Source organism: Melopsittacus undulatus, chromosome Z (genome assembly GCF_012275295.1).
Source record: "Melopsittacus undulatus isolate bMelUnd1 chromosome Z, bMelUnd1.mat.Z, whole genome shotgun sequence".
NCBI classification, from domain to species: Eukaryota; Metazoa; Chordata; class Aves; order Psittaciformes; family Psittaculidae; genus Melopsittacus; species Melopsittacus undulatus.
Window position 1 is genome coordinate 101,427,214 of NC_047557.1, and position 26,805 is coordinate 101,454,018.

The following is a 26,805-nucleotide window of genomic DNA, read 5'->3' on the forward strand; positions in this document are numbered from 1 at the left end:
ATGGTGGGAGGGTGCCCCAGACCTGATGCTTGCCAAGGATGTGTATGAGGTGTTGCTCTGGGGTTGCTGTTGTGTTGTACATCCCTGACTTTCTTGTGAACACCAGCAGCTTGTGCTACATCTGGGAGCAAACTGTTTGTCCTTGCTGCTGTTGTCTGTGTGAACCAGGCTGGGTGCTGATGCTTTATACCTTTGTTGGGCTGTGCAGGGAGATCTATGGCTCAGCAGTTGCTGTTGCCTCCGGGAAGGAGAAGCATTCACCACAGTGAGCCTGTCCTCTGTATCTGTCACTTATGCAAACATCACTCTGGGCAGCTCTTTTGGTTTATTTTTAAAAGAAAAGCAAATCCAAGCAGAGGAGTCTGATCTCCAATAACCAAGCACCACTAAGATGCTGCTGGTAGCATGCTGGGGACTGTGTCTCCCATCCAGTTTCAGCTGGAGAAAGGCAATTGTCTTTTCATCCGTTAATGGGAGGCTTCAGGGGAGTAATTTTATTTCAGACTCAAAGAGGAGTCGGTGGAGGGAGGAGTAGGTCACTAGTGAATGGATTATGTTTGATCACTTCTTGCAGACCTGGCTTTGAAAAGTTAGGGATTTTTCTTCCCGTCTCCCCAGATCTGCCGTCTGTCCTCAGCATCTGTTATGGAGTAATGTCTTTTGATGTGTGTGGGGAAATATAAAAGATGGAACCAGAGCTTGTCATATTTACTTATATTACCAGGTCCCAGGGAAAGCACTTGCTCCTTTCAGTATGCCTACAGCATAGGAAGGGTTTAAAAGCTTCAGCCTGGAATGCAGAGGGGCCATCAAACTGCACTGATGAATAAATGATTAAAATCAGAGTCATGCAGAGCACAAACAGTTTGGGGTTATAACAGACATGAGACAAAGCCACCAAGGGCCCCGTTTCCCTTTGAAGAGAAGGATGATTCTCTGTGTATTGCTCACCAAGCATCCGTGGCTCAGTCCTTAGGAGAGAGCAGAGCTTTCTCCTTGATGCTCTCCCATCTCATGTCATGCCCATCTGCCTTTGTTGGGGATAAACTGGCATCCCTTTGGTTCTCCTGTAGAGCTACAGGAGCTTTCTGACCTCAGTGTTAGGCACAGGGTCTCACCAAGCAAGGAGCTGGTTTGATTGCAGCTGTGTTACTGCCTGTTGCTCTCACAGACACTAAAAATTGCAGGCAGCCCTTTTCCTCACTTGTGGTGCCACCCACATGGCAGCGATCAATGTAAAACACAAACCCATCTCCCGATCAAAAGGGAAGTAAAGGGATGATTTAACCTTGCATTAGGGGTATTGTTAGTTTTGAAAAGGTTTTAAAAATTCAATAACAACTGAAAATGATACAATAATTTTATAGAAGAGAGGAGCTGTTGTAGCTGTCAATAGAGGTAGCAGCATGGGCTGTCTATTATCGGCTTGTGGTCTGATGGGAAAATCTATGCTGGACTTTCACTTCCTTTTCAGCTTTTGTCTGCATCTCTTCTGGCTGCTTCTGGGAGTCCTGTATCAGGCAAAGTCTTGCAGGTTTTAGTGTACAAATGGTTGTTGCCATTTTCTCTTCTTTCTTTGCATTAGAAGATGCCCAGATATTGGGTAGATTGGTGTTTGGTAAATTGGTAGATTTGGTGTTTTCTGTCTAGTTCATAGCATTGTGCATCTCACTTTTCTCCTCTGCACTCACATCTCTTGCTTCAGGCCACCTCAGCAGATCTGGAGGTTGGTTGGGAAGGTTGCTGTATGGAGTGACCATCTTTTGGAGCAGCTGCTGTGTTCCTGTGTCCTTGTTCTCCATTGTGCTATTTGTGCGCTGGAAGGAATACATGGGAAAAATCCTAAGCTGTGTCTCACTGGGCTTGTTTTGTACCCACTGGTGTAATTTTCTCCTTTTCTTTCATTTACTGATGGCAAAACCCCACTGGCCAGTCCTTGGCATTGCCCAGATACGCTTTTGTGCAGTGGGAGGGGAAGAAAATCAGGAATGTTGGGATGATGGGAAGGCTCTTGGGAACAGAAAGTCTCCTACTTCTTTTGCTGGCTCAGGCAGCCCTGTCCTGTAAGCCTGCCGTGGCCTTTTGCTGCTGTTATAGCTGGTAGGAAGCTGTTCCTCTTCTTGCTTTCTTGCAATTAGAAACTTTTTGTTCCTAACCCTTAAAAGGAATCTTGGTCCATCTCCTGAGCATTCCATTGGAATACTGGAGCTTCCCTTGTGTCTGGTGAGTGCTTGGTGCAAAGTCTGGCAGCCCTGGCATGCAGTGCCGTGTTTGCTTCCAGAATCCATAGCTTTTTAAAAGCACTTGGAGCACTGAGGTATGAGGTGAGCAAAATAAAATGAAATGATGGGCTGCCAATACCACATGTAATTGATGTGGTGACGGTGACACATGGGATAACAGAAGGGGGAGATTGATTGTGCTGTTCTAAGCCTGACAGTGTCAGAGGATGCTGTGTGCTAGAAGGGCAAAGCTGGCCTCTTGCTATGAGCCTGTCCAAGCCCCAGGATTGATTGATTAGTCCCAGGTAACGAGACTTTCCCAGATCCTTCTCTCAAACCGTGAAGTTATAGTTATAAAACAGAAATAGCTGTCACAGCTGGCCAGGCAGTTACAAGCCCTCCGGACAGCTCAGGGGCTGCGGAGAGCCTGGGGCTGCCAGCTTTGTACCACAGTTCAGTGCTTAACACTGTTAAAACACGTGGGTAAGATCCAGATTTGGCTGAGCAGGAGCAGAGCAGGTGGAGATGTTTGGCTGTCAGCACATTGCCCCGGCAGCTGGTGGCACAAATCCAAAGGCAGCTGCTTATCTTCAGGAAGGGGCTGTTGCTGGGATGGGTCAGGCTGACACAGAAAAAGCTGCTCCTGTGTTTGGAGTGGTGGTAGTGAGGGTTTTATCTGGAGCAGGAGTTGAGCAGGCGTGTGAGGACAGGGGGCTCTGGGGTGTGAGAGAGATCTGTGTTTTGGAGTGATTGGTTTGGCATTTTTCAGATCCAAATCCATGTGAAAATAACTGCTGCATGGACAGACTGGAAGTCTGCCTGTGCTCCCAGCAGCTGCTCTGGGCTTGTGAAGGCCAAAACAAAAAGCACGCAGCCGGGGTCAAACAGCCCTGAGCATCTGTCTCCCTTCAATTCTTCCAGCACAGTCCTGCTCCCTGCTTGCTGTCATGCATCTCTCCATGCCCAAGGCAGTGGCTCTCAGGGGCACCAGGCTCAGGAGAGCAGATCCATGTATACCACCCCTGGCATTGGAAAAGGGCCTTGTCCGTCCTGCTGCCTCAGAAGGGAAAGATACTTGGGGGACTGAAGAGAAAAGGATCTTTGGGGAGCTGTGCCTATGTCTGAAGAGCAATGGTCCCTATGTAATCCACTAGGAATAGCTTCACCTGAGCCTTACTCATGGGTTACATGAGGTTTAGTGGTGGAGTTGGCAGTGTGGGGTTAATGGGTGGACTTGATGATCTTAAAGATCTTTTCCAGCCTAAAAGATTCTATGATTCTATAAGGAGGCTGGGAAAAGTATGGTAGGGTTAGATCCTTCTTAAATTCAGTTATGCCTATTCCAGCTTGTTTTACCATGCTTGTAGGTGAGGTTACTGCAAGGGAGTGTGATATTCCCTCTCTAGGCATCTCACCCATTGGTCCAGGCAAGTCATGTTCCTCCTCTGCTTTCCCTGATGCAAAGGGGATCTTGTAGCACTCATGTCCTAGCTCCCAGCATCTCTGGGTGGTTTCCACCTTGTGTGTTTGTCTCACCCATTGAGGACCATCTCCGGGCTGGGCGGTAGCATCAACTCCCTTCTGTTTGGTGGGCTGGTGCCTTTGTTGGATGTGTCCTGCTCTATTAAGAATAACAACATGGTGGTGGTGATGTTTTTTAGGAGTTGATTGTTCTGAAGCAGTGGAGTGAGAGACGCAGGAGGAGGCGGCACTGGCGCAACCAAGTAGAAAGGAATGAAATGGAGCCTGAGTGAGGAGGGAAAGGGGGCAGAGTGACAGCATGAAGGAGAATCACTTGTTCACCTTCAATCAATTCCTGCCTTTTCTCGTGGTCACACATGCCTGTGTGCAGCTGAGCGTGCACGGGCAGGGAGGGGAGAGGCAGCACGTTGTCAGGAGCTGTTAGGAAATACATTTGTCAACAACGGGGCATGGACCAGAGTGAAAGGAAGGAGGTGGCTGTCACTGTAGCCTTTTATTTATTGATGGTTCTGTTTTGTTGCTGTGTAGGGAAGAGCTCACCTAGGGGGCAGAGTGGGGAGGTGTGGAAGGAATGGGCCCAATTGCAATATTTATGGCTCTCACCCATTGCTAACTGCTCCCAGGTGGGGATGCTTGGCCAGGGCAGCAGCCAGGGTCACTTTGTCTTCACCCTTCCATCAGCAGAGCTGGCTCCTGGAATTTGCCTCCATTAGTGGTTCCCACAGATTAGCAGGAGTTACAGCTGGAAAACAGCTGTCCCACAGTGACTGTTCCTCTTGGGAAGAGTGTGGTTGGTGTAGTGGCCCTCCCTGATAACTGTTGTCTCCTGCCTGTAGCTGCTTTACCTGCAGTTTCTGATGGATGACCTGAGCTTGCTGGGGACATGTCTCTGCACCAACTCACCAGATGATGACCATTTCCACTGCAGTGGAGTCTCACTCCCAGTGTCAGTTCATCATCTCTCTCTTTCCAGCCCTGCCACTTGTCTTAAAAGCATTTCTCTCTTAAAGGTTTGAGTCTGTGGGATCCTAACTGTATTGTGTTCTTCAGATGTGGCTTAGTGTCTTTCCAAAGAATAGCTACGTGCTTGGATAAGCTGGTGGCTTTGTGTAGCCTTTTGAAGAGCTGTGCATATTAAGGGAATTAACTGATTCTGCCACAAGTTTATGTCTTTGTGAGCAAATTCTTGGTTGTACAAAAAAAATGCCATTTCCATCATCTAGTGCTCATTGTGTGTGAAAGCAGATGGGTGATCTGCTGGTGGGATGAGAGAGCTGAATATTGTGCTTTGGGCAATAAGGGCATGATGAAGGTAGGGAGCCATTGTTCTGGGCATGGATCAGGTGCACACAACAGGCTTCCTGTTGTTTGTGCTTTCTAGAAGTCTCAGACAGCAGAGGTTTGACTGTTTGTGACCAGCCTAGGGTGGCTTTGTTTTGGACAAGCCTGTTGTGTTCCTGTACCTCAGCATCCCCTTGCACCGTATGAAGGAGCAGTGATGGAGCTCACTGCCCTGTGAAGCATTTGCAGAGTCCCCACTTATAGACCTCTTCAGAGGTGCTGAGGAGTCACTGACAGAGCTGACAGTCACTTCCCTCTAATCTTTACATTGAGGTGTATTTTTATACATGTATGTTCACTTCCTTTCTAGGTTTGGAAGAAGCTGCTAAGCTCCCAAGCTCCCCGAATCAGTGTCTTCATGGCAGTGCCCTCTATCTATGTCAAGCTGATAGAGTACTATGACAATCATTTCTCTCAGCCACAAGTCCAGGATTTCGTGCATGCCTTTTGCCAGGAGAACATCAGGTAGGTGAGCAATGCCCCTGTGGGCAGGGGCTGCTGGTAGCTGGCTGTCTCCATGGTGGATCTGATGAGTTTGCTTTTCAGCATCACCTCTCTGCAGTGCTGGCTATTGTGCTTTAGTGTCTCTTTGACAAGGACAAGGGTGACATTATTTAATTATAAGCCACTCTTGCATGGTAAAGCCAGAAGGGGCCTGTGTGCTCATTATATGTGTCACCCTACATAACACAAGACTGAGGACTTTGTGCTGCAACCCAAGCTTGTACTGCAGTATCTCTTTTAGGAGGCTGTCCTATCTTAACATAAACCCCATATCAGACAGAGAATCTTCTGTGTGTGAGGAACATCTTCGCTACTGGTTAAAAGGTTTTGAGGGCTTCTGTCTTCAGATTTCATGCAGGCATAGACTATATGTAACCCTGCGTTAGACTGCAATTCCCTGGAGCACAGGTGATCTTGAATACTTTCTTACATGGGGTTTCCTTGCTCAGGTTAATGGTGTCAGGCTCAGCAGCCCTGCCTGTGCCTGTCCTGGAGAAGTGGAAGAGCATCACTGGGCACACATTGCTGGAGAGGTATGGGATGACTGAGATTGGGATGGCGCTTTCTAACCCTTTGCATGGAGTCCGTGTCCCAGGTAGGAGTCTCTAGAGAGTGCACATTGTTTGGAGGCATTTGGCTGTGAAGTATTCTTGTCCTTTTTCATCACAGAGAATAAATACCTAATACCATTTGTCATGTTTGAGGAGCAGACTGCAGTAGTAGGAATGATGATGGTAGGGGAATTGGCCTTGGGAAGCCAGGTAGGGGATAGAGGTGTGTGGGTAGTGGCTGATGGGTTTCCCTGGGATCACTGGTCGTGGTGGATTGGCAAAGCTGTGTGTGCAGAGCTTGCAGTGGTACATGCTGACCAGAGCAACCAGCCTGGTTCTATCCAGGAGGCAGAGGCCATATTGATGCTTTATTATTCCCAAAGTCTTAGCAAGCTCAAGCACTGTGATGGCACTGCATCATCGACTCCTGCTCTTTGGGGTTGTATTTATGTGCGGTGTTGACACAGGGTTCTCCACAAAGCAGTTCTTGTCCAACTGATCAGTACTGAATACTTAAAATAGGATGTCTGCTCACTCTTATTTTAGTGCATGTTTCTTGGCTCTTCAGGAATTAGAACTTGTCACACCTCGTTGTACACTGTGGTTCTGTTCTCTCCTTGTCTTCCCTCACTTCTCTTAGCTACACTTCATGCCTCCTCTCAATATCTGTACTTTATGTAACCTACCCAGAAATTGATCTGAAACATTCAAAATATGAAATGCCCCCACCCTCCCTTTGGTTAAAAACGTGGCCATCTGTCTTCCAAGCAACCCAGCCCACCACTATGCCACCTTCTCCCCACACACTGTCTGCATATGCATGGCACCATATGCATCGTCTTGGTTTCCAGTGTCTTGGGGGATCAGTGCTACCCAGGGGGCTGTCCAGGGCATCGCAGCTTCCCACAACACTCCATGGGATGCAGAGGCTGTGCCCCTGCAGAGATTGCACAGCATGGGAAGCTATAGCTGCCCCACACTGGCTCCTCAGCTTAAGAACAGGTCAGGGCTAGTGTGAAATACAATCTCTAGTTTACTTTTGCAGAATAACTGTCATTCCCCTATCCCAGCTCAGCCAGCTTTCCCTTCCTTCAGAAGCCCCAGTCCTGCAGGCAGGAGAGAGAAGCAGGCAGGGAAACAAGATTCCCACCTGCATGAGCTCGAGCTTTCCATAAGCCCCATGCACCGGCTGGTGGTGCAGAGATCATTTGAATGTCTGTATGGCATAGTTATATTTGCTTTTCATTCATCTTCAGGAGGAGAAATAAGTGAAGGCTCTAAAATTTCCCAGGAGACGAGAAAAGAAGTAAGACTGAAAGTAACATAGTCAAGACAGATGCTGACACTCAGAAAGGCAGCTTCTATTTCAGACCTGGGTGGCAGAGGTGAGCAGAGCTGGGGCAGAATCCCTGAGGGCACCAGGGTCTGCAGAGGAGGTGGGAACAAATCCTCTCATGCAGCTACAAGCAGAGGGCCTGTGGGTAATGGCTGTCTGACTGTCATTCCAGCCACTGTCTAGGGGCTGCTGCAGCCCTAAGGGGGGAGAGGAGCATCTCACAAAGGTGTGAATCAGTGAGAGACCTTCCAGAAAGAAGGTTATAATTGAATAGGCTTGATTAATTTATTTCAGGAAGTGTCAGCTGGGAAGCAGATGGGTGAAGCTGAGGCATAATTTACTGGAGCTGTGAAAAAGCTTTTGATATACTACCCCATTAGAGGCTGGGATATAAGGTCACCAGGTAGCACAAAGCATCCAGTGCAGGAGAGTCAACTGAGAGTCAAATGCAATGATGGGCTAGGAACAGAGAATGAGTAGGAGGAGGAGTTAAGTGTCTGCAGAAAAGACCTCATATAGCACTGATAGGTGCTAGGCAGAGGTGACCTCAGACCTGCAGCCTGGCCAAAGCTATTACTAGGCTGTGTTTTGGAAAAGGAGCACCACAGGCATGGTATTTTACCCAGTAGGTAACTCCAGGGATCCTCAGACTTGCCAGGGGGTTTCTCCTGCAATGGAAGCAGCACACATCCTTCTCTACTGCTTCATGAGCCTCTGAGGAGAGATCCTGAGGTTTCCCTTGCCTTCTTCCACCCACTTGGTGTGGCTGGGGAAGGGTTGAGTCCTTGGAGCCTGCCCATGTCACCACTGGTGTCTGGCAGTGTGGCATCATTCTCCACCCACAGCACAGGTCTGAAGGGTCGTGGGCTTTAATTTCCAGAAGAAGAAAAGACGAAAGATTTGAAAGATAAATGTTTGCTTGTATATGGTTAAAACCCTGTTTAAAATGCCTCTGTTTTCACCAGCTCTCATTCTAATCCCCCTGGTGCTGTTACTGTGAAGGGAGATGAATAATTCATGGATGGAGAATGCCTCACTGGGCCTAATCACCACTTTAATTGGAGGTTTAGATCAGAGGCAGCTAATAGCTCCTACAGCGGGGACTCCGTGTATTGTTGACAGTGAGATCGTTGAGTGCCTTATCGTTGGCCTGTTTCAATTCTCCCAGGACACCACTGCACATAACAGCATCGAGGTAACCAGATACCGAAGGACACAGACTGCAGGGCCAATTAAATTTATCTGGGAAGAGCTGACAACTTTCTTAAACAGAGGAGAACTGGTGAAGGAATAATAGTGTCACTCCTTCCTGACTGCAGCCTGGCTGGTGTCGGCTGAGCTGACACCACAGGCATGCTGCCAGCATTTCTTAACATTCAAATTGGAGATAGCTGGGAGGGAGAGAGAAGGGAAAGAGCAGGGATTTCTTCTCAGTTTCCCATTGGGATCGTAGCTGGGGCCTAAAGGAAGTGAGTGCTGAGTGTAGACCCCTCTGATCACCCGTAGACTGAAGTCTAGGTGAAGCTAGGACTTCCAGTGCTGTTCCTTAGGGAACAGGCTCAACCTTCTGGTGACTTGTTGAAGTCTGCATGGCATGTATCTTGATATGGTGGATGCGCCTGAGAAGCTCTAGTCATTACTTTGGCATGAATTTTATTAACGTTCTTGGGTTCATGTAGCTCTAATCAATGTTGTGAGCATTTTCAGCCTTTGCAGATGTTGATTTCCAGGTTTGTCATTTTTCCTAAATACCAGAAAGCCTTTTCCAGACTGAATACAAGGAAACAGCTCTCTGCGAGGGACTCACTCTGTGTTAGTTTTACATTAGCCAAGTAGAATATAAGTTGATGGAGCTGTGTTTGTAACTGTGATCTGAAACACTGTGAGGGGGACATGTTGCGTTCTCTGTGTCTTCAGCTTTGGCAGCACTGGGATGATCTTTATTATTTCATTCTCAAAGACTGAGACTGGAAGTGGGCACTAAGCATTGAGTCCTATTGCCTGTGAATCAGTCACATTCCTTCATTGAGGTCAGTAGCTTCCATACAGGGAAGAAGCATCTTCCAGGAAAGCATCCATCTGATCTTGATTTGAAAGCTTGTGGAGATGGCAAGTCTGTGAGAGCCCATGGTGGTTCATTGCACTGGTTACTGCTTGCTCTATGAACTTTATAAGACTGACTTTGCAGCATCTCCCTGCTGTCCCTTGCCACATTTCAGGGGCAGGTTGGAGGCTGTTCACACAAGGCATTTTTTACACTGGAGAAAATACTCCCATAGGAATCTAGAAGGTGGCTTCATAAGCTTGGCATGCAAATATTTAGGATGTTTTCTATGCATTGTTACATGCTTTGATTCCTCCTGGAGCTTACCATGGCAGGTACCAGACTGTTTAAGATACATAAAGACCTTGGCAGGGTACCTCTAGGCATTTCTTCTGGCTCATGCTTCTTCCTCACCCTGCTGCAGCCCTCTGTCTCTGACTCCTGGCAGTGTCTGCCCATGGAATGAGAGCAGCCCAAGTGATGCTTGTCGTAAGAGAAGGACCTGGATGTGTGTTGGGTGACCTGAATGCCGAAGGCAATTTCAAGCTGAACAGACACGCATCGCAGAACTGCCACGTCGCTTTCTGTTTATTTCTTGCCAGATTTGCTAATTGTTCGGGTAGTTTCACTGCAATAAAATCTCACTCCCTCATAGCCCATCTGCTCTTAGCTGATCCTGCAGGGATGCCATAAATCTGGGCTACGATGACATATCTATTTCCATGGCAACTGACCAATGTAGCAAACAAAATCATGATGTCACAGATACCACATCTCCAGGGCTTGAGCAGGAGAATGAGACCAGGATAGGGAAAATGCCACTTGAACCCAAATGCCTCAGACACAGATGACAAGGGGAAGACAGTACTGAGCTCCAGGTCCTGCACACCCTGCTCTAAGGACTTTGCAATGTCAAGCCTAGCAGACCTAGAAAGCATCATCAGCTTGAGGCTCTCCAGGGGGGGGAATTGATCATCTCTTAAAATAGAGAGAACTCTTACTGATTTAAGCTCAGATTTATGCAGTCTTCTGAGCCCCAGGTAGCTCTGTCCCTATGTCTCTCTCCCCAGTCACAGGAGATGAAAGTCATGGGTCTCATCGTGCATTGAGAGTGCTCTCATGCTGTTGAGATACAGAGGGAAACCTGCTGAGCCAGCAGATGCCCACAACTCCTGGTTGATGCTGGGCCTCAAGCCTCTCATCAGACAAAAGTGACAAGAACAAAACTGTCCTATCTTCTGTGCTTTCAGACGCTCACCAAGAAAAGCATGCACTAAACCAAAGGGTGGGAATGCTGCAGGCTGCAGGTTGGGGAGCTCTGGGTCAACAGAACCAGCTTGGAGCTTAAAAGCAGTTGTTCATGACACTGTGTCAGATTCCCTGGCTTTGAAAATTGAAACCTGTGGAAGAATGATGTGGTTTTGATCTCTGCTTTTCTCCTGTGATGTTTTATATACAGTGTATTGATGTCTCATAAAACTGAGATAATCCCTTGCAATTCTCACACTGTTAAGCCTTTGCCTTTTCTGTCAAATCCAAGCTTTAGAGAAGCAGTGAGCCACTGTAGTAATCATTGTGCTCTTTCTTTTCACATCTTTGTGTAGGTTTCATGGTGCCTTTTTTTTTTCTTTACAAAAAGACAGCTTCATTATTGGGCTACGAAGCTGTGCTGATGTCTTCAAAGACTGGCCAAGAGAGACTGCTCAGGGCTGGAGACACATTTGTTTTCCTAGGCATTTCCAACACTGCCTGCTCAGCGAACAACAGCGTATTGCACTGCAGTGACATTTGCATGCAGACATAGGATGTGATCGAAGCCTTCCTGAAGGATAACCCCCTGCTAGGAAGTTCTTTAGTGCCAGCACAGTCTGCAGATGCCGTTGATAGACGAGCAGCTGCTCTTTTGCATCCTTGATTTTGTTGTTTCCCAGAGGCTGTCCACTGTTTCACTGCTGTTTTCCTTCATAGGTTCTGTGGGCACCCCACTGCCAGGGGTAGAAGTGCGCATTGTCACTGAGACCTTGAAGAGTGGTGTTCGTTCCTATGCCATCCATGCTCAGGGAGATGAAGACAGCACACAGGTAGTGCTCAGCCATGTTCTCTACTGCTCCACTTGTCTCATGAGAAGTTCTCTCCTCCCCAGCTCTTTGAAGCCTCAAGGACTGAGGCTTGCACTGCTGTTACTCTCAGGAACTTGGTGATGCTTTTAGAATGTCTCTTTTTTATATTCTTTTTTGGGTTACTATAGCCCTGGTACTTTACAGACTGTATCAGCATGGTCCTTGCTGCATAGATGAACATCTGAAAGAGAATAACACCCACGGCATGGGAGTGGGAGGTGAAGGCTGTGATATAAGGGCTATGGGATAAGATGATATTGTATCTGCTGAGGCTGTTGATGCCCTGGAGAAAAGTGATGAATTAAGCCTTTGAAAGGCAGGACAAGAAGTTGAAATCTACTGCAGAAGGTAAAAACAAAGCATAGAAGGTAATTCAGGTGAACCCTGTCCTGCTCTAAAAAGTCACTAAGTATCTGCAGTGTGGAGGAGAGGATGAGTGATTTCTAACCCTGTGTTTATTTCACTGGGTTTGGTCAGGGGGTCAGCAGTGAGAACTGGAAGGGCAGGACTGTTGGCCTTGGGGGTTGCATTCATTTCGAAACAGACTGGGGGGAACTCATCAGGTTTCCATGGAAGTCCAGCTGCATACTGAGCTCCAACAGCCGCATGATACCTGCACCAGCAGTTCTGGTGTCCCAGAAGTCAGATGCCCATGATGATGAAGCAGTTGAGCCTTTTTCCCTATTAACTGCCCCTGTGTTGGGGTGCTGTGTGTTCCCTGTTGCAGAAGCAGCCCCAGCCCAACGTCCAGAGCATCCTGCTGCCTCAGCCCCGTTCTCTCCCCATAGAAATGGCTAAACAAGGTCTACATTCCTGCCACATCTCCTTTGCACCCTCATTGCAGTGCAGGTCATGTTGCCTCTGGCAGATCAATAGCCAGGTGATGTACGGGCTTAGCTGAGTAGATGGATGTTGTGTGTGTGAGAGAAATTGCTCCAGCAGTTGTGTGCACCGTGTGGGTGGGAGACAGACAGGCGTGAGATTCAACCTGAAATATGTGGCATCACTCATTCCTCTGGGGAAATAGCTTCATCATCTAGCAACAGACATGCCAAGGGTTCAAAAGAAGCTTCCTGGTCTGCAGCAAGGAATACCAGAGACACTGCTGATGTAAGTACTGGTGAAAGGCTCAAGAAAGACGTTTTTCCTCTAGGTTATCTATGCTGGCAGCTGGAGGAGCCAGCGGGACCATGAACAGCCCCATGTGCATTGTGGTCAGGCTGCAGCAGGTTGCCTTTTGTGTCCTGATGCCAAAAGAGAGCTCTTCATCCCCCCCCAGACATACAAAATGAGCCCAAGGGAGAGGGACCACTCTGGCCAGGGATTGTGGTGTAGCTGAACAGTGAGCAAAGCAGGAGAGCTGGGGTGGCTGCCCTGGTGCAGCACTCAACACATAGGAAGCTGCTTCCTGTTTATATCACTTCCCTGGATGAGTGTTACATCTCATGGTTTTGTCCCCTCATCCTGGAGTTAGCTTTTGGCTTTTTTTTTCCACTTGTGTGGAACTGACACATAAAATAGAATGTGTCCATTTTAATAATGATCCTATAATGCTTTTTTTACCCTAAGGGATCCCTGCGCTCTTTATGAATTAGGTCTTAGACACAAGAATCCCCATAGTGCAGCTACTTCCAGGATGAAATGTGGATGTTTGTTATTATTCTGAATTATAAGAGGAAAAAAAACCTAATGGTTTTTCTTTTTTTCTGCTCAATACTCCTTCCCCTTCCTTCTGTTTGTATTGAGTGACCAAAGGAGAAGGGGAGCCCAGATGACCTGTGTCTGGTGCTGGAAGCCCACCACCCTCTGGGGTTCCTTATGACTGAGACTTACATAACTATTTCCTCTGGCTTCAGGCTGATTGGTTTCATATTTGGGGTAGAGGAATTGCCCTTTTATCCCATCCATTTATCACATACACCCTGCAGCCCGCAGTGCGGGCCGCTGAGGTCTGTACCAATGTCTCATGATGCTCACTGGTGCTGGCCCTGTGCCACTGGTTGATGGCTGACTTTCCGTCAGGCTGTCCCTTAGGGGTGTTATGAATGTTCTGGTGAGTTCTAAGGATATCACCCAGGGAGGGTGTGGGAGGGTGTAGAGTTTGCCTCTGGTTGTTGGCTGAGGGGTTGGCCCCTCTCTGAAAGGCTTTCACCATCTCACCCACCTTGCCCCTTGTCCCAGCTTAACTGTGAGTTTCTTCAGGCTGAGGGAGACAAATGGTCCCATCTGCTCCAAGTGACACTTGGTGACAGTGGCTCCTGTGTTGTTCCAGGACATCCAGGAACAGAGTGGATCTGCTGCCTCTGTCCCTGGGACTGTCAAAAGGGCTGTGACAAAGTGGGAAAAACGGTCCCTGCTCTTAGTGTGTCTTGGCACAGATGGATGCATGGGGATGCCAGGAGTTTGGCTTCTGTCTGATCTGTGTATGGAGTGTGACTTTCCATTGCATGGGCAGGTGGCATCCGTGGTGGCACACCTCTTGTACCAGTGACAGTGTCATTTCACTGCTTCACACCTGTGGTTGCAGGCAGAAAGCCTCACCTGCTGCCTGTTCCTGCCCTGAGATGCTGCTACTGGCACACTCTGTGCATCATGCTTGGTTAATAATTTATGTCAGAAGAGAGTACGTCAGTGGAATTTATTTAAAACAAGGAGGATCTGACAGGCCGAATGCTCATCATGCTCCACCAGGCAAGGAAAGGACTGGCTCTGTTTCAGATCAGCTCCTCCATGGTGAAGGGGCTGTCCCCAGCATGAGAATACCTTGTTGGTGTTTCCTGTCTCGGTCGTGCCACTGGACATGGCCTTTTCCTTGCCTCTTATGAGAAAGGATAAACGTATTTGGCCTCACCTCCCTTGCAGTAGGGTTCTGAGGCTCACAGCATGTAAGTAGGTTTGTGGTGCAGTCCTGGCAAAGGCAGAGGGGTGCGGGTGGAAGGACAGCAGTGGTGGGTCCAGTGCAGAAAGCACAGAGCCCACTCAGCACCCACTCTGCCTGTGTTTGATGTGAGCACCTGCAGCCCCATGGCTGCTCTGGGCATTTCTCTCTGTTTTGGCATAGATACTGTGAAAAAGTCCCAAATGTCACATAATGGATTGCTGGAAATAAACACCTCCCGGCAGCAGGGCCGGCACAGGCAGCGCCTGCCGTCTGCTTCAGTTACACAACTTCCAGTGCAGGGATCTCTACACAGAAAGCATGGCACACATCTGTGCCACTGCACAGATAATAATGAAACTGCCACCCCAGAGCTGGTCCTGGCCACGGTGGGGCCATGGGGCTGTGCCTGGCAGCATGTAGGACATGGTGTGGCAGATCTGGTGGGATGCTCAGCACCCCATTAGGAGCTGGGCTCCAAGCCATCTCTTCTCACCAGCCTCTCTGCTCCTGCTTTGCAGGTGATCTCTGTGCCGGGGGTTAGGCACATTGTCAGGGCAATCTGTGAGGCGTTCACACCTCGGCTCCACTGTGCAGAAACCCTCATGGCTGTGAGCAGAAAGAGCACCTGCCTTTGCCAAGGAATTCATTTGCTGTATGGAGCCTCACAAGGTCACTGCCTTCCCCGCTCGCGTTGGGCTGAGGTTTCTGCCTTCTGCTCCATCCCGACAACAGCAGACAACAGACTTTCCCCGAGCTGTTTCTTCCCCACTAACACTGTCTCTCCCATTAGATGCTGGGGCATTGCTCCGTTTCCTTTCACACCGTCACCCCTTAGACACATTTGTGTGTCCTGCTGCAGTGAGATGCAAACAGGAGCTCGGCAGCATCGTGGTGGTGGCAGAGGAAGGCTGTGGGTGGTGGGAGGTAGGAAGCGTTTCTGCTTTGCCATCCGGTAACTGCCTGAGCTTGCAGCAGGGGACTGCTGTAATTTGCAAAGCTGGTTTCTGGCACACCCTGAAGATCAATAATCTACTTAGCTGAAAGTTTGCTGGATCTCTGTTCTTGCCTTCATTTTCTCCCACTCCTTGATTAGAGTGCTGGATTCCTTTCATGCGTGTGCTCCAGCCCTTCGATCTTGCAGCTCTCATGAGCCTTGTGCTCCATTGCATCCAGTTTGCACAGATTTTCTAGCTGGCTCTTGTGCTGCTTCTGTAGTTATTGCTGCACCCTGGGCTGTGAGCTGGTTTCCTGAGCTGACACAGACCCACAAGCCATGAAGCTGTCAGCTGTGCCCTGGTTGAAGCTGCACCATCACTGCCAGCACCAAAAGGTGCTCCAGCCTGATGAGATCCCCTCACTGCACTGTCTGTTCCCAGCCAAAGATGCTCTGCAACACGGCGTGGGACAGGGCCACCTGTGGTGGAGCAGGAGGTGTCAATCCCCATTGGAGTTGCAGTGCTTGCACCCTGACACAGCATCCCACACCTCTCCCTCTGCAGGAGTGTGGTGACGCAGAATGTGGTCCTCTGGAGAGATGCTGTCCTCTGAGTGCTTGGAGAAGTGCTTCTCCTCCCATACATCCCTGATCAGCAGAGGTGTGGAAGTGGATGTCAGGGGACAGCAGCAGCTTTGTCTGCTTTGAGTCTATTGCTCCTGTAGCCTTTCAGGTCCAAAGCAGCCCCTACACTTTTAACCTGCCTTAAGCAGCTGCCTGTTGAGTCCATCTGACCATACAGGCAGGCTCAGTAATCCTCACCCACAGCCCTGGATGCTTTTTCTCCTGCTCTTTTTTCTCCTTAACTTTTGGCAGCCCTGGATCTCACTCTCCCATGCCTGACTCCAGTGCACAGGAAAGGGTTACAGCTCTCCAGCACTGAGCGTTTCAGTTCGCTTTGTTCAGTGCAATGCATATTTCATACGCTTAGCTTCCCAGCTGGCAGAGGCCTGGAAACCCTGCAAGCTGTCGGGTATTGTCTCTCTCCTTCTTTATTTGTTTGTTTGTTGGTTGGTAGGGGGTTTTTTTTTGGGTTGTCATTTTTGTTGGATTTTATTTTTTTCTTCTGTTTTTTTCCAAATTGCTCACTCGCACGAAAGCCAAACCCCAGTCCTTGACAATAGGGGTCTATCAATAGATAAATGGTTTCACAGCTGTATCTAATGCAGTGCTCTAGCCAGGGCTTTTATGGTGAGTAATTTTCTCGTGCTGAGGCTGCAAAGGGAGCCGTGTGGGACGTATGGGTTGCAGGAGCTGGCAGCAGGAGGACTGCAGCCATGGGTTTTTCTCTCCCCCACCCTCCAAAGGTTGTAATTAGCTTGTTGTTTATCCATATGCAAGCTGTCGTCCTGGACAGGAACCGGCTCGGCTGCGGCCATCCCTTCCCAAAGCCACCAGCATCTCCTGGCCCCTCCTTCCCATGTCCCCTGTGTCCCTGCCATCTGCTAGCAGCTTGCTGCTGGTTGCCAGCACCTCCATAGGGCTGTGGGCATTGGGGCAGCTGCCACCGTCACCTTTTGTTAGGACCAGAGGCCTTGGCCATTGATGCCCCTGTGGAGGGGCCCAGAATGGCTCCACCTCACTCATGTTCACCCCAGATCCCCATAGAACCAATGGGGAGCTCATCACTGAGCTGCCAGGGTTGTCTTGGAGGCTTCCTGGGTGCTTCCTTGCTGCTGCCCATGGGTGCTGTGGGCTTGGGTCCACCTCTCTGGATAGATCCTACATGGAGATGCTGTTGCATGTGTGCCTCTTGTGTGTGGTTGTCTCCTCCTCATCCATCCAGGTATTTTGAAACAGCTGGTGTGAATGTACCATGATCCCATGTGTAGCTCCTGAGGCTAGAGATAGGCACGTGCCAGGCATTCCTGGAGATGAACAAGTATGGATGCTGGTGGGGATGTGAACACCAGGGCCAGGGAGTCCTGTCTCTGTTTCAAGCAGGCACCCTGGGTTCTTCCTTTTCTATCCTGATCAGACCTCAGCTGAAAGCAGTTTGTCCTCAATACTCCTGTATTTATAGAACATCTCCTCCCAATGGTGCAGTTTTTCATCTGTTTTCTTGGGGTTTCTCTGTGTTTTTGTCCCTGCTGTGTCACAACCTCATGTAGTGCTGCTTCTTGTGGGTCTCTGGATGGTGAACCTTACTCCAGCATCTCAGTTCCCTCTGCCATCAGCAGCTTGTTACTGTAGGTGCAGGATGTGCTGTGTGGTGCTGGAGCCTCATAGGATGCCTTCATCAGGACAGCAAGTCACTGATTCTGGGTCAGACTGTTACTTGGAACCTAGGGTGAAATTCAAGTTGAGTGATGGAGAGCTGCTGGCTGGCTGACAAGGCTGGCTGCCTACCACAGGGGTTCATTGGGATGCTTTGGGCTTCATCACCTCTACCTGGATCTTTGCCCACCTCAGGAATCTTGCCCCTCAGCCACACAATCTCTCCCATCAGTAGCCACCTCCCAAGCAGACAGTACAGGGAATATGTTGTTGAAGGGAGTCTGGATTATATCTGCTGCTTTTCTTCTATCTGGGACATGAGTCCTCAGGTTTTCTGGCACAATCCATCTATGGTAAATTCATGCTGCATTTTTTCCTATTTTCCATTTGCTTCTGCTTCTTCCAGAAACTCTTCCAAAGCACTCACAGTGCTGGACACTGCAGTCATATATATTCCAGTTATGATTTCTGTCTCACTGTGTTCCTCTCATCTCCTCAGTGACCTGCCCAAATAATTCAAGTTTCTCCACTTTGTTGCCCAGGCTGCTTTCATTATTGTATAAACATTTTAACTGCTTCTCATTGATCACATCCAGTTCTTCAGTCAACTCAGTATGTCTCATTCTCATATGTATTTATATCTCCTTCCTTCTTTCTGTCTGTTCTCTGATTTAGGGACTTTTTTTGGCCATAGCTGTATTTTATTTCTTCCTGGTAGAGAAGAGGAGGAGGAGATCATGGTAGCATCATGTCCCCTTGTTTCTCAGCTGAAAACTTTCCTTACCACAGGAGCAGCCTTGATCCCAGAAAATGTATTTCCTTGCACATTGAATCTGAATATATCTGTCAAGAAGAACCTTCTATCCACAGGTGTTTCCTTTGTTATAGCACCTTCAAGATCTCTATTCATCTCTTTATTGTTTTATGCTTTAATTTGCAGGTGGAAGATTTAGGATATGTGACCTTACTATATCCTTCACCACGCTGGCAGTCTTGTTTCTCTCAGCACGAGGGACAAGGGATGGGTAGATTCCTCCCTGTCTGGTCCTATCATGCTGCTTGTGGTCTTCATCCTTTTTCTGTATCCTTGCTTGTGCCAAGAGGGCCTGGGAGACGGGGGTGTTTATATTTACTGTTGTGAGACATGGGATGAAAGCAGCTTTCCTGACGGCCCAGTCGCTGGTTCTTGTTTCTACTTGATGTTTTGCACAGCTGAGTCCTTCTGAGCTGTGGGTTCAACCTGACATGCTTAAAACCTCCCTCCTCCCATGATACACTTGCTGGACCCTCACTGGGTCGCAGAGCCTGTTGCAGCTGTAGCACATCTTGGTGATGTTTGCCAAAGAGGCCTGGACATGTCAGGGAGATGCTAAAGCACAGAGGCCAGGAGGAAAAGGTACAGTCCCTGCCCTAGAGTGCTTCCAGCCAAAGGGAGGAGGCACTGGCCACCACAGGATGGCTTAGCACAAGGAAGCAATTAGAGCTTCTCGGGCAGTGTGATCATCTGTAGTCACAGCACATCACAGCCTTGCTGACCTGAACTTTTGAGTGAGGCTTATGAAAAACGAACTGAAGGTGGGCCACTAATTGAATCCTTGCCTGGTCCTCTGCCTGCCCCCAAGCACCAAATCAGAGCAGGCGTTGTGAGGGCACGTCAGGAGCCTCTCTCTAATGAAGAGAGCTGAGGGAGTGGGAAGATGTGCTGACATCTCGCCTCGTTTATTATCTTCTGAAGCCTGCAAACAAGAGGGATGAGAACAGCAGCATAGAGAGTTGTTGGTGTTTCTGGAACAGAGTTACACATCTAATTTATGATGTTAATATAGATCAAGAAGTTCTCTGTCCATGGAACAATAGCAGAGAGGACTGACCTTTCCCAAACTTGGGATTTTGTTTCTGTGGTTCTTTTGAGATCATCTGGAGTTAATCAGTCTGTTAACTTCCAAACTCAGTACTGCCTAAAAAGATATACACTCACTTTTGTTTTCAGTGGAGCAACATTTACTGTAACTAGAGGGTTAGTGTTCTTGAAACTGAGTTTCAGTGTTCCAGCTCCACTGAGCATCAGCCTTGCTTTTAAATTTATAACCCTCCAAAATGAAAACTAAATTGATTGTGTTATTCCCAGCCCTTTTATAAAAGTTAACATTGCAAAAACAGATGTGAAATGTGGCCTCGTAGATTACAGCCTGGGCTTGGGGTTTGTTTGGTTGGGGTTTTTTTTCACTTTCCCTATGCTGTGTCCCTGAGGAACAGAAATCTGCCTTTTTCCAGCAGGAGGAAAATTGTTGTGTGTCTAAATTGCCTCCTGCTACCCTTCTGCAGGATGCTGCAGGACACGGAGCTCAGAGGAACGATAATGCTTTTACAAAACCATGCAGCTTAGCAGGGAATTTTTAATTATGAATGTGCGTGAGAGTTCAGATTGCTTGGGAATTTGGTAATGCTCTAGCAAGCCTCACACCTCTAGGACATCCACTCAAATATGGCCCAGGGAGACAGTGATTAAAAGGCACTGCCAAGTGGATTATTGGTCTCCAGCTTCCTTTTAGGAAGCAGGTGAGCATATCCTTACATCCCTCATCAACCCACCACACCAGCCCTGGATGCAGCATGATTGCCTGGTCTGGAAGCAGTCTGGGCACAGCCTCAAGCTCCCATGGTTTCTCCAGGCCAGGGAGGCTGAGCTGTTGGAAGCTGTGTTAGAGCAAAGCTTTGCTGTGTTGCAGAGCTCTCCTGGTCACCAGGATCTTGAAGGGGTGAATTTGTGGTCTTTTGAGAGAGAAAGAGCGTGTCTGGAAGTGGCAGGTGAGCTTCAGCAGCAGTGGGGTTGTGAGTGTGGCAGAGCATCTGGGCTCCATAGCTCAACCCTGGGGTGCAGGGTGGGATGTGAAGCCATTCTTCAGGCTTTGTTGTATAATGATATGTTTAAAGCAAACACACAAAAAAGTTATTACTCTGTGAGAACTGCTAAAATGTTTCCATCACTTCCATAAACCTCACACATATAAATTATTATCTTCTATTATTCACTTAAAAGGCTAGGTTGCTTAATTATTTTGATCACAGTAATCACTTATTTACAAGGTGGGGAAAACTGCCAAGCATTTCCAAGCTGTGGTAGAGGAGGCAGAGCTGCAGAAGCATTTTCTTCCTCCACACAGATGCTTTTGAGTTACTTGGCTGCATTAGTGGTGGTGGCCACCCCATGTATACCCCAGGCTGTTCTCTCCTGCTCTAACAGCAGTGGTGTGATGGAAGTTGGGCTGCTTGGAGCCCAGGGTGGTGGGAGCTGCAGGAGCAGGTTTGGCTGCAGAGAACAAGGCTTCATGGAGCAAGGACTGTGGAAGAGTCAGGCTGTGGCTGGGTAGGAGGGTGGAATGGGGAGTGGGGACCCAGGGACAGAAGTGTAAGTAGGAATGAGTAGAAGGAAAATGGTACAAGATGTGCAGGGCCAGAAGATGCCCCTCACACTGTCCTGCTCCACTCACCCCATCCAGGCCAACTGCTCTTCTGTAGATGTGCTGCCTCACATTTCTGGGGTGCAGGAGTGGCAGGGTTCCTTTTATGGTCCCTCCTGATAGAAGGTGCTCTGATTCACAGCCTTTGCTCACCCAGGAGAGAGGTTCAGATGGTGATTTTTGGGGTGCAGGAGGAAGAAGAGGTCTGGTAGAAGTTAAATGTGTCCCTCCAAAACCTGTTTGCCACCTGAGGAAGGTGTTTGGTTTTTCCTAAAGAGCTTGTCTGTTGTCCTCCCAATCCTATCAGCCTGGTAACAAGGTATTGCCTCCCTTCACAGCCTCACCTTCCAGCTTTCACCCTGTCTTCCACATGCTTAGGAATCCACTGTGCCTCCCCTGCTTCCCAGTGAAAGACACACCGCTGAGAGCCTACCTCCATAAAAGCCCCTAATTCCATTAAAGTCCATTACAAGCGCCTCTCCTGCTGTTCCCGGAGGCACGGGGCAGCATCCATCAGAGACCACAAGAAAACAAATGGCCACTTTGAACAGATCCCAGGGCCGCTTGCCAAGCGGGGATTCCCAGCTATTTACCAACCACCCTCGCTTCCCCCTAATAGAGGTAAAATGGAAGCAGGGAAAATACACATTTTACAATCACCCAGCTTTAGTCCTTCAAAGGGTTTATTACAACCTTTTATTTTCATGCGTGGAAAATGGAATCTTATCTGGTATGCTGGCTGGTCCAGCAGAAAGCTATCAGGCAGCAACCTTCAGGGGCACACTGTGCTTGGGTGTTAAAAGTTGCTCAAATGCATTAAAGCAGTTGAAAAGTGCATTAAAATATGGAGCTAGGAGAGGAGATATCTGGGCAATTAACAATCTGATGCTTTCAGCAGCTGCTTGCAACGCCGATCCAGTGCAGGAACAATGGGTGCCACTGAGATTTGCCTCAGAAAGGAAACACACACATTAGCCATGCTGCTGCCACCAAAATCGTGCTCTCAAAGCAGGTATCAGCCAGGTAGCTTGGTGTATTTGGGGGTTTAACAGGGATCAGATGCAAAGGGTTGTAGAAGATAAATGCCTCAAACCCTGAATTTGAATGTATGTAGTTTGCAAGCAGCAGAAGGTGCTGGTGCTGGGGTGGTTTGTGTCCCCTCTGCTGCACCAGGGAGCAGTGGCACTGACACTCCAAGTGCAGCAAGCAAAATCCTATTAAGATAACGTCACGGCCTTTCTGTTTTACTGTTTGCAAGCCAGCCATAACATCATTAAATTACACAACAGGGAGGTGCCTGCTGCCAAGGAGCTCTGCTCGAGATAAGATGTGGGTTGAGCTGCTGCCAAAATTGGAGTTGATATGACAAGAAATTTGGAGCTGGTTCAAGGCTCGATTCACACAGAACGATGCAGCGTGCAGGTAAACACTGTGCAGGATTGGTCCCTGGGGTAGCTCAGCTGGGGCACAGTGTGGGTTGTGAAGGCTGGCACTGTGTGATGCCTGTGCAAGGCTGGGCTGGGGCTGGAGACATTCTAATACCCAAATTTACTCTTGTGTTCAGTGCTGACAACCAGAACACAGAATCCAACAGGATCTGTAGGTGAAGGTCAGGCAACTGTTCACAGGTCTTCACCATCCTTACCTCCACCTCCCCCTTCCCAGCCCTTTCAGGGGAGTCAGAAGCAGCCTGCCAACCAAAGGGACTGACTTCGGAGGCTTGCAGTAGTAATTAAAATGCCTGCAATTTGAGGGCAGTTTTGATAGTCAATTGTTGCTAGCTGGGATGGTTGGATGGGATCGCCTGGGTTTGTAGGGATGTGAGTGGGGTGGAGTTTCCCCTAAGAGGAGAGATGTTGCTGGCTGTGTTACCCAATGGGCATAATTGGAATTGAGGGTACCTGGGGCACTGGGTTACTCAAGGAAGTTGCTTGTTTTGTGATGTCATGGCTGGAAAGGGAGTGAGGAGAAAGAGCTGCATTGTTAAAACTACATACAGCGCCTGTAACAGCACTGCAGCCTTGTTTTGCCAGTCCCTCTGCATCACCCACCACATCCCTGCCACACAGGCTGTGTGCCCCATGCCCTTTGGCTGCAGCAGGTACTGAGGCTCTGGCTCTCCTGCAGCTCAGGTTTCTCTGTGCTGTCCTGCTTGTGGATAGTCTGGTCTTCAGCCTCCCTCTTTCATTCCCCTCCTTGCCATGGCTCAGCATTAACGACCTTTTTCTCCTGCAGCATATTCCAGACAGTGGAGGTGATGCACAACCAGGGCTCTGGGTGCTCAGCCCAGCCTGTGGCACATGGAGTCATTCAGGCAGGTCTGCAGAAGCACCTGGGCTCTAAGTGCAGGGATCCTTCTGTCACCCCATCCTGCAAGGCAGGACATCAGGAAGAAATTACCTTAAAATTGTGCCTCAGAACAAGCTTTCTAAGCATTTTCCATTAGAGGAGTTTTGTTTCCATCAGAGGGTGCAGAGAAGTGAAGCCTGCTCTGTCCTGGGATTGTGCCTGGTGCTCCAGATCTGCTATTACCACCACCCTTCGTGCTGTGTTTCTGGCACTGCTGACTTTCAGGGTCCTGGATGTACCTCATCCATGTTGCAGCAGAACAAGTACAAGGAGTCTTGGAATACCCATTATTGGGATGTTTTCTGCAGGGGGATGGAGCAGTGTATAAAAGTGCATTTTGTGGTGACCTCCCATCCCAGCACTGGCTTTGCACATCATCCCTACAGAAGGACTTTAGGCTAGCATAAGCAGACTGTGCCTCTCTGGTGCCTCATCTCCTAGCCTGCCTGCATCCTTACGATTACAAAGCTGTGTGTGCAGGGGAGATGAGATACCATGCCATGTCAGGCAAGTCTGTGACCTTCCTGCAATTCTCCAGTTTCCATAACAGCAGGATGTTTGTTTTGTTGCCATAGGAAACCTGCCTGTGTGGGTTTGCAGGGTCCTGTATTGTCACTACAGCTGTTGTCTTCCAGTGGGCCTGAAAGGAGCCGAGTGTCCCCAGGAACAAATCCAATGATGTTTTCTGCCACCTCAGGGAAAAACAATGATAGATTGACAGTTTTGGAAGGCAAACAGAGCAGACAGCAGCATGGTAGAGTCACAGGAGCCTGTCAGCCCCTGCCTCACAGTCCTGCCCTTCTTGCTGCATGAACCAGTTGTGGAGGGTAGGAGGATGGTCCTTATCCCTGAGGACACTGCATATCTTGTACCTTCAGGGTGAGTGGTGGTGGTGCCTTCAGCATCAGACCAGGATCTGATCTCCAGCTGTGGGACAGTGGGCTATGCTTCCCTTACCCAGAGTTATTTCCTAGGAGAGAATCCTGACAGAGGCTGGTAGGTGCTGCAGTAGAAGCAGGGTGCAGAGAAATCTTGTGAAGCTGGTCTGCATCAGGCCATCCAGGGGTCAGAAAGGACCATCCCCTTCCCAAAAGTATTTCCTGACCCTTTTCCAAGAGTATTTCCTGCATATTTGCATATGAGACCTCTCCTCTGACAGCAGCTGGAAGGCATCAGCCTGCCTGGGCCGTGGTTCCAGGATGGAAGTTGTTGTTTTCATATAACACAGATGTATGTTCTCAGTGCTTTTGGATGTCAAAGGCACTTTGGTGAGTGCTTCCATCTGAGGAAAGACATCATGCAGGTGGACAGGCTGCATTGGAGGTTGGGAAAGGCTGGGAAGACACGTGGCATGGGTCCTGCTTGTCCCCTACCGCAAGGTGGTGGAGCTGATGTGGCTGCAGGACAACTGCTCACTGCTCTCTGGCATGCATTCACTGTGTGCTTGCCCTAGGTGACACCAGGCCTGGAGGGACAAGAAGGGGAGCTGCTCGTGAAGGGACCCTCCGTCTTCCGCGAGTACTGGAACAGACCCAAAGAGACAGCAGATGCCTTCACACCTGATGGCTGGTTCAAAACAGGTACCACGATGGTTCCCTGCAGTGTATGGCAAAGGGCAGCCAGGGGAGGAGGAGGCAGCAGCTATGGATCAGCCCCTCGGCTTCCCTGGCTGCTGGGGGGGTTGCAAATGGGGGATCACACCCCAGCTAGGGGTGTAGGTTGGATGTGCTTCTGAACGCCAGGCTCAAGGAGGGGCTTTGCTTTAATTATTGGCTTTAATTAGCCAGTTGATGGGGTATGTTTGGGGTTGCTTGCTTGTGAGCATAGTATACTGATGTTTAATGTTTTCTGGGGACTTAAACTTTGCAAAATGTGGTTGAGTTTAACTCACACAAGGACTACATCAGTGGAAAACCCTCACTAAGCTCCAAGGAGGGAGATCCATCCTGCCTCCCCTCTTGCCTCCATCATGGTGTCTGCAAGGGAATTTGTCCTCCTGGTCATGGCTTAGTCAAAGGATTGAAGGCATGAGCATGGGCAGCATGGCTGCTTGGGGTGGGCTGGGACCATGAGGGAGCCTTTCAAGGGACTGTCATTTGTCAGTCAGAAACTACTAATTGAAGGAATGCTGCCCTTTCTGAGGAAAAATCCCAGCAGGTGTCCTCAGGTTTAGGATGAGGTTTGAAATTGCCAGAACATTCTTTTTCAATAGTGAAAAGCCTGAGTTATCCAAATAAAGAGACCTTTTAATTTGAAACTGAAGCTCGTTTTATTTTATGTGATGTGTTGTGGAAATGCAGAGGAAATTGTGCTTTTTTCCTGGGTTTTCTCAGGGTTTTCCTTTGCCTTTCAAGGAGGGAATTGTTTCTGAAACAGAATGCTTCCAGGGATGGGAAAACCTTGTGTATTTGCTGCTTTCGAATAAAACTTGACCAGAAGAGAATACCTTAATAATTTCTCCTATTGCAAGTGTGGCCTGTGTGTGCCATGGTAGGTTTTATCAAACGTTTGCAGACAGAATACAGATCCCATTATCAAATGATAGCAGCAGATGCCATTGGGACTGTCCCTACCTGGAGCTGCTGTGGCTGGGAAGGAAGTTCTCAGAGGAGAACTTGTAATGGCTAATCGTGCCCATCATGCGGGGTAACAAATTCAGGAGCATACCAGGCTGAAGAGCTTTCCCAGTTGGAATAGATGTGACAGGCCATGAATAACTCATGTGCTGCAAATTATGCCTCCCACCCTGCTCGTGTCAAGCGGTCAGAGGGCCCCTCAGTCAGAGGTTCTCTGCGATGTGTATTAAATACTGAACCAGCCATGGGATGGGTTGGCAGGCTCTGTGCCCAGCTCCTGGGTGGTATCTCAGTGGGCAGCATTCCTGCTGCCCCTGCCACTGGCTGTTTGAGCAGTGGGGTAAAGCCAGGCTGTACCAAGCCCAGCCACCAGTTAATCTTGCCAGTGCAGAAGGGGCTGATGGCTGATTTCTGATGAACCTTAACACAGACACAGCTCTAACTTCCCCATTCCCCTCTCACTGTGTGTTAGCAGTGCCATCGTGTCAGGAGTCAGGCTGGATTTCTAATGCCTTCTGTGTAATCTTATTTATTTATGGTTCCTGAAGAAGCTGTGATTTATTATCATTGTTATCCTGAAGCAGACATGGAGCTGCCCTGCCAGCAGTGTCACCACAGGTCCCCATCCCGGTTGTGTACCATGGGCTGGTACTGGAGCATCATCAGGCGATGCGCAGGGTGTGCAGGGCAATCAGCTTTAAACATTTTTTTAGTCACCACTCCTGAT

General features: G+C 48.8%; 1 protein-coding gene across 1 annotated transcript in view; it reads left to right on the top strand.

Annotated features, from left to right (window-relative positions):
• Positions 1-26,805, top strand: part of ACSF3 (acyl-CoA synthetase family member 3) — a 61,716-nt gene that overhangs the window by 8,911 nt on the left and 26,000 nt on the right. The window contains exons 4-7 of the mRNA XM_005142081.3: positions 5,356-5,510; positions 5,999-6,144; positions 11,449-11,561; positions 24,956-25,082. Coding sequence (XP_005142138.2) covers positions 5,356-5,510; positions 5,999-6,144; positions 11,449-11,561; positions 24,956-25,082 — 541 coding nt within the window. The remainder of the gene's footprint in view (positions 1-5,355; positions 5,511-5,998; positions 6,145-11,448; positions 11,562-24,955; positions 25,083-26,805) is intronic.